The sequence below is a fragment of the Pteropus medius genome, unplaced genomic scaffold, assembly GCF_902729225.1.
Source record: "Pteropus medius unplaced genomic scaffold, Ma_sr-lr_union100, whole genome shotgun sequence".
Classification (NCBI taxonomy): Eukaryota; Metazoa; Chordata; class Mammalia; order Chiroptera; family Pteropodidae; genus Pteropus; species Pteropus medius.
The window spans coordinates 3,529-14,412 of NW_024350681.1; the positions used below are offsets into that span (position 1 = coordinate 3,529).

At 36.4% G+C, this 10,884-nt stretch overlaps 1 protein-coding gene and 1 pseudogene across 1 annotated transcript; both read left to right on the top strand.

Moving 5' to 3' along the window:
- The first annotated feature begins 1,835 nt into the window (after positions 1-1,835).
- LOC120584381 (olfactory receptor 7G3-like) lies at positions 1,836-2,952 on the top strand. The gene has a single exon (XM_039840051.1). It carries the CDS (start codon positions 1,951-1,953, stop codon positions 2,950-2,952), a length of 1,002 nt encoding a protein of 333 aa, XP_039695985.1. The 5' UTR covers positions 1,836-1,950.
- Positions 2,953-5,794: 2,842 nt separating this feature from the next.
- Positions 5,795-5,913, top strand: LOC120584383 (uncharacterized; annotated as a pseudogene).
- The last annotated feature ends 4,971 nt before the right edge of the window (positions 5,914-10,884 follow it).

Here is a 10,884-nt window from a genome sequence, read left to right on the forward strand (position 1 = left end):
TTTAAATTTGAAATTTTACATAGTCTCTCTACTGTTTTTCATGTAAGAACGTGGCTGGCAGTTACACAGAAGATTGTGCATGTGTTTATTTTATACATTGCTGCATGTGCATGTGTGGGTGTGTATTTGTTGTCTGCTGGAGAAGGTAAGTACTTTGTAGAAGTAAAGTCTAATTTTCATTCAATTGTCATGATCATCTTAATAATAATAAGTACTTCACACTCATCAGGTGCTAGGCTCCCATTTGTATTGATTAAAGTCTCACAACTATAAGAGCATTTGAGGTATCAGATATACTTGTCTCAATTTCTCCTTCTTCCTGCTACTATAACACTCTTGTCAAGCAGCCTGGACATTTGTGTTGGTAGATTTTATCTTTCTCATCCCAGGATTCTGCTTTGAACACACTAACCAATTGTTTCCTTCCTTCCTTCCTTCAGCCTGCTATTATTCTTCTTCCCTTCCTTCCTTCCTTTAAACTTCCTTCCTTCTTTATTTCTCTTTCTTTTCTTTCCTTCTTCTTCAAGCTTCATTCAACTATTCAGCCCAGCTATTCCAAACTTCCTTCGCCCTCCTTCAGCTTTTTGTTTTTATTTTTTTATTTAGTCCTTTCAAACTGCATGCATTTCCCTTCTCAGTTTTCTTTTGGGGAAAAAAATCCAGAGATGTGCAATGTATCACCTTATGAAAATGTTTTAATGTTTTATTATTGTAAAAAAAGAGAATCTTATTGACATAATAACCATCGGTTTAAGGTTTCAAATACCATATTCTAATCTTCATTTCAGGTTCTAGAGTGGTCCTATTTTATTGCTGATGCCTGCTGGATGCTACCTATGAAGTCAGAGATTAGAAGTGAAAATACTTGCAACTCTTTGGGTAGAAATTTTCAAAAGGCAAGTGATAGAATCTGATTGGCTCTTCAGGATATCTAAACCTGTACTACTCAGAGTGTGCATTACTTGGTGATATGAGTTCAGCTCCAAAGTTTGAAATCCCTTCACCACCTCTCACTGGAATGTCAACTTTTTGTATTCATAATTTCATTTCACTTGACCTTTATTTTTATATGAGGTCATGGGTAAACAAAAGGATGATAAAGCACCTGACTCATAGGTCATTAGAGAGAATAAAATTAGTATAATAAGTACTGAGAACCAGGCCTGGCAGTAGAATGCTATAAGTGATAGTGGTAGTGGGAGCAGTTTATAATAATTATTATATTTATTTGCATAATCCATGCTAATACTATTATTAATTACAAAAATTATAGCAAGAGTATTGTGATAAGAACCCAATGATGAAATTCTGAAATGAAAATGGGGAATTGAGTAGACAGGTTTTGATGACCCATTGAAAATGAAGAGGCTTAACTGAGTCATGGACTTGACCTCCCAGCCAGCTCACTCTGCAGAGCATTGATGAATGAGGCCACCATTTTCCTCATTAACTATGCTGGGTCTGCTCCAACCTGTGGACAAGTTGATTTTCCATGCCTGCAATGAGCTGTTGTCCTCAACATAAAACCCAGATCAGTGACAGTGACAGTTGGAAATTTGTTAAAAAGGATAATTTTCAGCCCCACGCTCAATTTTCTTTATCTCATAATCTGAGTGTGAGACCAGCAATATGGGTTTTAACCAACCCTCCAGTTGCTTCTGATGCAAATACGATTTGAGAAACTCTGCTCTAAAACTCAGAATTAATATGCTTGGCTTTACTTTTCCTGCTTGCTAATTTAAAGCTTTGAGAATTCTCAAGGAAAAAGCCATGTCTTGTTTCCTATTTTGTTCCTATTAGTTGGTCCAATGTGGGAAGAGAGTAAATAAGATTTGGATAATCGTGTAATGTAGGAGAGAGGAGGAGAGAAAAACAAAAGAGGTTGAGGAAGGGAGAGAGGCAGAAAGAAAAAGGAAAGATTAGTAATAGTTACTTCAATTCACAATATAGATGTCGGGGTTTTCTAAAATAAGGATCCCTGTATATCTGTTATGTCCTATCACCTGTGTCTTTCTCATCAGACTCATCAACACCATGGAATCAGAAAACCAATCAAGTACAGCAGAATTCCTTCTCCTGGGTCTTTCAGAGGACCCAGAACTGCAGCCCCTCCTCTTTGGTCTATTCCTGACCATGTACCTCGTCACCGTGCTTGGGAACTTGCTCATCATCCTGGCCGTCAGTTCAGATTCCCACCTGCACATTCCCATGTACTTCTTCCTCTCCCATCTGTCCTTCACTGACATCTGTTTCAGCACCACCACTGTCCTCAAGATGCTTGTGAACATCCAAAGACAGAGCAAATCTATCAGTTACACAGGCTGCCTCACCCAAGTTGGCTTTGTCTGGTTTTTTGCAGGTTTGGAAAACTTTCTCCTTGCAGCAATGGCTTACGACCGTTATGTAGCCATCTGCTATCCACTCAGGTACATGGTCATCATGACCCTCCATCTCTGTAGTCTTCTTATTCTACTCTCTCTGATCATTAGCACTGCAGATGCTCTACTCCATAGTCTCCTGTTGCTGCGACTGTCCTTCTGCATAGACCTGGAAATCCCCCATTTTTTCTGTGACCTTGCTGAGATCATCAAGCTGGCTTGTTCTGATTCCCTCATCAATAACATCCTGGCGTATTTAATGAGTAGCATATTGGGTGGTGTTCCACTTTTTGCAATTATTTTTTCTTACATTCAAATTGTCTCCTCCATTCTGCAAATGCCATCATCTGGGGGAAAGTATAAAGCCTTTTCTACCTGTGGGTCTCATCTCTCAGTTGTTTGTTTATTCTACGGCACAGCTTTTGGAGTGTACATTAATTCTGCAGTTAACCACTCTTCCAAAAAGGCTGCGATAGCCTCAGTGATGTATACTGTGGTTCCCCCGATGTTGAACCCCTTTATCTACAGCCTGAGGAACAGAGACATTAAGAGAGCCTTGAGGAAATTTATCTGAAGAACATCCTTTTTTTTGGTTATTGTGTCATCTGCCTTGGGCATGGATTTTTAAATGAGTCAAATTATAGAAATACTGCGTGAGTCAGAATGATGTCTCATTTGTCCTTAACCAAGTTCTTTCACCATAATAACTAAAGGTTATTCAACTTAGGTTTGAAAATTGACTCGGGTCTTCTCTAACACTGGGATTCTTCATAATTTATGTGAACTTTCTGTAGCTGATTTTTCAGTCAGGTTTTATTAAAGCAGAACCTAAATAAGGGATTCTTTGTATATTGAGTTTGAGGGAAATGTTCTTAGGCGAATGTTAGCAACAGAAGGAGGATAGAGTTTTGGAAGAAACTAATCATTATAGTCAGAGGACTAGCCTCAGCCTCGATTTCAGGTGCTCTCACCACACACACACACACACACACACACGACTATGTGCAGAGATGGATATGTTAACTAGCTTTACCATAGGAATAATTTTATCTTGTATGTATATCAAATCATCATGTTGTACACTTGTACACCTTAAATAGGTAGATAAAGATAGAGCTAGAGATAGAGATAGGTATATTTTAAGAGGTAATTAGAAAAGCATATTCTGTTGGTCTCTCAGGGTGAGGCAATCAGCCATCATGAATTTGGAAAGGTAAAGAATCTGTCAAATTAAGGCCTTGTTTCCTCTACCAACTATCCTGATACTGTTATATAGCAAAGACTTCACACTCAACAATGCAAATTCCCTGCTAAGAAATTTGTATTGATTTAATACTTTGAGTACTACAAACTAAAGATTTTTGAAGAATTCGAGTCTAATTTTATTGAATGGCACCATCTTTTTTCTGCAGTGTCATATTGTCATAAGTAAATTGTTCAATGCTTGTGTCCTGAATAAAATCTTCAATTATGTGTGTGTGTGTGTTTCATTGGTTCTACTTTTTACTGAACTCCTGAACTATACATTTTGATTACCATAGGGGTTCAGAATGAGTCACCCCAAGATGAGCCACTCTGGAATGCAGATTATTTCAAGCTGAAAACAATCAAGGCCCAGAAACCTCAGAAAGAATCTTGGGCCTTCTCCCTTATGACTATCAAAGAAAATTTAACAAAGTAAACTTAAAGATCTAATTGGCTTTAATTAAGCAATTTACCCCAAACAGCAACTGGAAGGGCATTCCCAGGAGCTATACAAAATGGAAGATTTTTATAGGAAGAAGGGAGAGGCAAAGGAGCTATTAGCAAAGGGAAAGACAGGATTATACTTGGTCCAGGACAGCTTTTCTTTGGGAGAGGAGAGGGAGAATGTTTTTTATTATACAGATTGCCTCTTCTTTCTATGGAGGATGGAGAAGGCCCACAGTGACAGATTACTTTATTAGTGCTTGACCAGAAAATTCCAGACTCATTGATTAAGAATATGTTTCTGGAAGAGGTTGAAACTACAATTAGATGAGGATTAAATGTAGATTTGTTATCATAAGCTTTTAGCACTAGTGACATCATTTTGGGCCTGCAGATTTTTTTCTTTAACAGTTTCCCCCTTTTGCTCATACTCCCAATTTAATTGAGAGATGTGATAAAAAATTAAAATGATAGAGTCACTCTCAGTGACTTCCCTGGAACTCTCTTGATCTTTGACATGGCATGACATTTTTGCTTAATCCGTGACATTCACAGATCACGATTCCAGGTGCATGATCTAGAAGCTGGTCACTCTTTTGTCCCTTCCTTGACATCCCGTCTTTGGAAGATCATTTGCTTGGCAATTAGCAGTAGTGAACATGCATTTAAAGCTTTTGAGAGAATACAATGCCTGGGAGATTATTGTGGTAACTATAAACAAGATAATTCCCAATGTTTGCAGGGCACTTTGGAGCCATAGTCTCCAAGACCCAAACCAATAAAAAAAATAAAAACCCTATGAAGGGGTCATCCTCTTAAGCCACTGGTTTTATGTAATTGATTTTATGTAACTTCTCTAGAATCCTTGATCCAGGTACAGCAGGTGGTGTTGGCCACAGCCCAGACACCACCTTGCTTAGCTGAAGATAATCAAGGGCTATTCTACCAGCAAGAACAACTGTGGTCAGAGAGTCTAAGAACTTTTTCTGGGGAGCTGATGCCTTAGCAACAAAAACTGCAATGTCTCCGGGTGTGGAGGAAAGGTCTCTGATCATGTTCTCATTGGTATCTATTCCTAACCGGGAAATATGTCTGTGCCAAAGTCCACAAACCCTGACTCATGAAAAGCTTCTTGGTAGGTTCTTTATAGAACAGTTAGAACACAGTTAGATCATGTAAGAAGCACTGCCCAGCTGTGCACCAGCATTCTAGGCATTCATGGGCCCAAGGAAAATGATAATCACTACAGAAAAGGACAAATCCTGTTGGCACAATTGTCCATTCAAGCCATGTGTCAGTTAGGTTTTCTTCTAGCCTATAATAAAAACTTGTTTTATTCCAGACAAGAAAAAACTAAAGGAGTTCATCACCACCACATCAGTATAAGAAATGTTGCAGGGACTTCTTTAAAAAGAAGATGAAGAAAAGAGAAAAATATGAATAATAAAATAGCAATAACTACATACCTATCAATAATAAAGTAATATCAGTTACTTTAAATGTAAATGGATTAAATGCTCGAGTCATAAGTTATTCATTTAGGGTAGCTAAATGAATAAGAAAACAAGACCCATACATATGCTGCCTATAGAGTCACACTTCAGATTGAAAGACACAGACTGAAAGTAAAGGGATAAAAAAAGACATTTCATGCAAATATAAACAAAAATACCTGGGGTAGCAATACTTACATCAGACAAAAGAGACTTTAAAACAGGGACTATACTGTCTACAGCCATGCTACCCTGAACAAGCCCGATCCCCTCTGATCTTGGAAGCTAAGCAGGATTGGGCCTAGTTAGTACTTGGATGAGAGATCAGCTAGGAAGACCAGGTGCTGTAGGCATAAAAAATAAAAAATCAAGGATTGTAACCTGACGAGGTGCTTGCGATCTGTGAGGTCAACCAAGGGTTGCCTCGCCTAAAAAAACAAAAAACAAAACACACACACACACACATACACACACACACACACACACCCAGGGACTATACCAAGAGGCAAGGAAGAACCCAGCAAATCCACTTCTGAGCATCTATCCGAACAAATCCCAAACACTAATTTGAAAAGACATATGCATTCTTACATTTATTACAGCATTATCTACAAAAGTCAAGATATGGAAGCAACCTAAGTGCCTATCAACAGACAAATGGATAAAGAAGATGTACATATGTAGAATGAAATAACACTCATCCATAAAAATGAGTGAAGTATTTTCATTTGTAACAACATAGATGTACTTAGAAGGTATTATGCTAAATAAGTCAGACAGAGAAAGACAAATACCATATGATTTCACTTATATGTGGAATCTAAAAAACAGACTGCCAGTTATAAAAACAGTCATGGGGATGTGGGATACAGCATAGGGAATATAGTCAATAATGTAATAACTATGGTGTCAAATGGGTGCTGGGCTTATCAGGGTGATCACTTCATAAGTTATATAAATGTCTAACCACTATGATATACACCTGAAACTAGTCTAATACTATACTCCTATAATTTCAATTTCAAATTATAGTATTAGTATAATTTAAATTAAATAATTTAAATATTTTTTATTTTATTATTTAAATATTTTTAAATAATTTAAAAATTATTAGAATTAAAAAAAAAACTTGTTATAAGATTTAGCATTTACTCCTTGGCAATTTCCTGAGAAATGCAGATAATGGTGCTATCTTTGCAGGCCAATGCCAAAGTAAAGGAAAGAAAGAAAGCGTTTTGTGTTTAGCTAAGGTAGGAAGTCTTGATCCATGAAATCTACTAGATTATTTACAAAACTGTTCACTACTGTCTTTCAGTGACATTGTATTTTGTTTTTCAAAAATTAAAAATGAAGAACCATAATTCACTCCAAAGCCTCCAATGTGAAGAAAAATATACTTTGGATCTATTGTATGAAAATTGTAAAAGGTGGTTATAATAGTTTTAAAAAAGAACATGAATTCTGTCTATATTGTTCATAGTCACAATTGATTACAGAGAATATATCAGATTCTGCTGTGTAAAATATGGAGAATAGAAATTAAGAAGCAGGAAACATTCAATGACTCTAAAATTGAAATACACCCAAGTGTTTGAATTTTACAATGCCTTAAGTATATCTATAAATGAATTATTTATACCGAATACACTTAAAATTGGAATCATTATTTCTGATGTCATTAGTTTGATGGAAATGCTTTTGTTTGTAACTTAAAAAGAAAAAAAGCCTGGAAGTCATTAGAAAAGACTCCATCTACATGTGCATATAGTATATAAAATGGAGGCAAGCATGAACAAGTAGAGAAACCTGGATAGTGTACACCTGGCCCAAGAGGGTCAGGGATTAGACTCTCCTATTGTCTCGGTCTATAAAGATTTCCACTACCCAGGGATCAGAAGAACTCTAAAAATGTCTGTCGAATGAAGAGCTTTGGATATTGATCCCTAGGGATATAGCAACTGTAAAGAGTCAGCCTGTGACAACCTTACTCACAGCCCTTGCCTAGTTAGGAGGCAGTGTGCCTGAGCCTCCTCCCAGACATGGTCCTTCTTGACCAGGAGCCCATTGCCGCACTTGGTCTCCCTGCCGTTCCTGTGGACAGCTCTTCTATCTTAAATATTCAGGTGTCATGCCTACCATCATTCCACACTGATGCCAGCCAGGTAATTAAACTTCCTTAGTTAATGCTTTGGAAATGAGGGCAGGTGTTTTGCTACAATATCATCCACAGAAGCAAGGAGAAGAGTACATGCATAAAATATTCAGAACCAAGTGTCCCAGAGACTCCTCCCTAACTGCCTTCTTGTTGACAAATTCTCACGTATATTTATACCGATGATCACCTAGTTCTCACTCAGCTGGTCTCCTAATCTCTCTCTCTCTCAAAAAAAAAAAAAAAAAAATGGCCGAACCCATTTTTCTCATGAGCAGAAATCTGCTCCTTCTCAAACATAATGACTGTTACAAAACTTTCTGACATTTACCTGAATTCATGTGGCAATTGTGGGGAAGGAGTTTGGTCAGCTTTTCCTTTTATTTCCATTCCTGGTTCTTGATACATTGTTGTGCAGAAGAGTGTTTGTATTATCTCTGCAGCTGGACTTGAGAGTACTGGGGAGAAAGTGGAGACAGGAGATTCAGCTGGCTGCCTTCCTAGTATGCTTCTTTCTCTTTAGAAAATTAAGAAATATTTTATATAAGAACAGAAGAGATTATATAATAAAAATATATGACTACCTTTAGCTCATTCCAGAATTAACAAATATTGACATTCTGCTATGTCAGCTTCTGTTCTTTTTCATAAAGTGAAAAATAATATATGTGCAGAAGGCTACTCTTTTCATCACACTCCTTTCCTGTTCTTCCCTTCTCAGAGACAATACCATCTTGAATGTGAACATATATAAGGTAAAGGCATTAACCATAACACTATCAGGGAATGGAGAAATAGGTTGTGACATAATATAGTGTAATATTCTCTGGTAATTAAAATTCATGTGTCAGGACTAAATATTTCAACATAATCAAAAAATAAATTACATAAGAATGCCAATTGTACTGTCTGTTTCCTTTTACATAAAGCTTTTAAATGCAAAATAATGCAATTGTTTATGGAATTATAATACTTATAATGAAAATTGCAGGAAAATAACATATTTGAAGTTCATATAGTGGTTCCCCAGGGAAAGAAAAAGAATCAAGATAGTGCAAATACATGATGTGGTGGCTTCGCATATACCTGTATTATTTGTTGCAATAAAAACACCTAGAATAAGGACAGTGAAGTATATGAATTTGTTACTGCTGGCCAGTGAGAAGTCCAGCCCATCATTGTCATCTTTGTATTTTTTTTCACCTAAGTAATCCAGAATATTACCAGAGAGATTTTAATATATATTTTAAATTTTTTTATGCTGTAGACTTTTAGTTATCCAAAATTTTAATAGCTTTTTATTATTTGTATTTACTCATATGATTCATTTTATTATTTAATGCATTTGAATTACTATATATTTCATCATATGTCCATGTCAAATAAATAGTAAGTTATTAATATTCCCTTTCATTCTTTTTCACGTTAGAAAAGTTCTCAGCTAAAGTTTCGGCTTATAAACTCATTCCTGAAATTTGCACTTATTATGCTAGGCATACACTCTCTTCCTATTGTCTTTCCTCAACTTATCCGCCCGTTTGCTTTGTTTCCGAGCAAGGAAATATTCCAGATGCCATTGCTCATGGACAAAAAAACACAAACAAGAAATGTCAGCACAAGAGTCTCACATACTGAGTGCTGTGCTGGCTGTTTTCTATTCATCACTCATCGCTGCAACGTCCCCATAAAGTTATTATACTAATGAGGGTACTGAGGCTTCTCATACAGTTGAACAACTTTTCCCAATCACAAAGCAAATGCTGATTTGGATCATACTTAGAGTGTTTGGGTCTAAGTAATACATCAAATGATAAAGTCTGTCATAACTAATTCTATCTCCTCCAGGAGAGAGAGGAACACTGATTTACAAAGGCAATTTTTAAGAATCCTGATTATCTTTTAAATATGGTATAAATCTGCATTGTCTTGTAAGTCTCTGTCTTCAAGGACCAAAACTTGTTGCTATTTTTATCTGTTTTCTTTCCAACTTCGGGTTTCATTCTTTCTCTCATTTAGCTTTTTTTTTTTTTTTAATGGTATACCACTTATCACCTTAGGAGAAAAAAAGTCCCCTTGGGATGAAATAGAGAATGTCATCTTCACAGTTGTCCAGTTTCTCTGGGAATGAAGCTCTAATCCAGATGAGTAGTGTTTCCATGGAGAAAGCTTATGAGCTTCAAGTTTATAGACATTTTAAAATCTATGCTCCGGTATAGAGTGTATACCTGAGTGGATGCCATGACCTGCTACACATTACTTTATGGATAGAGATGGACATATCTTGTAGGTAAGGGGAAAGATTTAGAGCATTGTTCAAAATAAATATATTAAATTTTTTAAGGGAGACTATGAAATCTGAGTGATGGTTTAGGAATGCTAATTCCATACTATCCAAAGGCACTAACAAGTTGGTCAAATAGCCAACTCAGCAGTCAGTTAACAAGTACTCAGACCTTGTCTTTTCTACCCACCGTATACCATGTGTTCATAACATACTGTCACTTTATCTAAGCGTTCTAGTGGGTAAATGGGTGATAATATGATCTAAGTCATCTGTAATTTAACAAACTCTTCCGATGATTCTGAGCATGCCAAAGTTTGGGAACCAAACTCTACAGAGAGACTGAGTAACTTCATTCTCATCTTTCTGTTTGTTTGAAGGCAAGAAATATTTCTGTAGGAAATATAATGTCATGTCTTATTCATTTTTGGTCTTAGAACTTGGCATAATATGTAAAACAGACTTGGTGATCAATAAAAATTTGGGCCAAAAATTTGGGAAACAGAGGTGTAGGAGATTGTGATGGAGGGGGAAGTTAACAGAGGAAAAGATTTGAATATTCACATGGGCTCATAATATACAAAGATTATTTTTATTTTATTAAATGTATTGGGGTGACATTGGTTAATAAAATTACATAGGTTTCAAGTGTATAATTCTACAATACAACATCTGCATATTGCACTGTGTTCACCACCCAAAATCATCTCATAGGTTATTGGTCCTCACCCCAGAGTTTGTTAGTAAGTAGGGAATGGTACCAAGAATTTCCATTTCTAACAATTCCCCAGCTGATTCTGCTGCAGCTCATTTAAGGACAACTTTTAAATTCGATTTAATTTTGTCTTATTTTATTTTCATCTCATCTTGTCTATCAGATTCATCAACAAC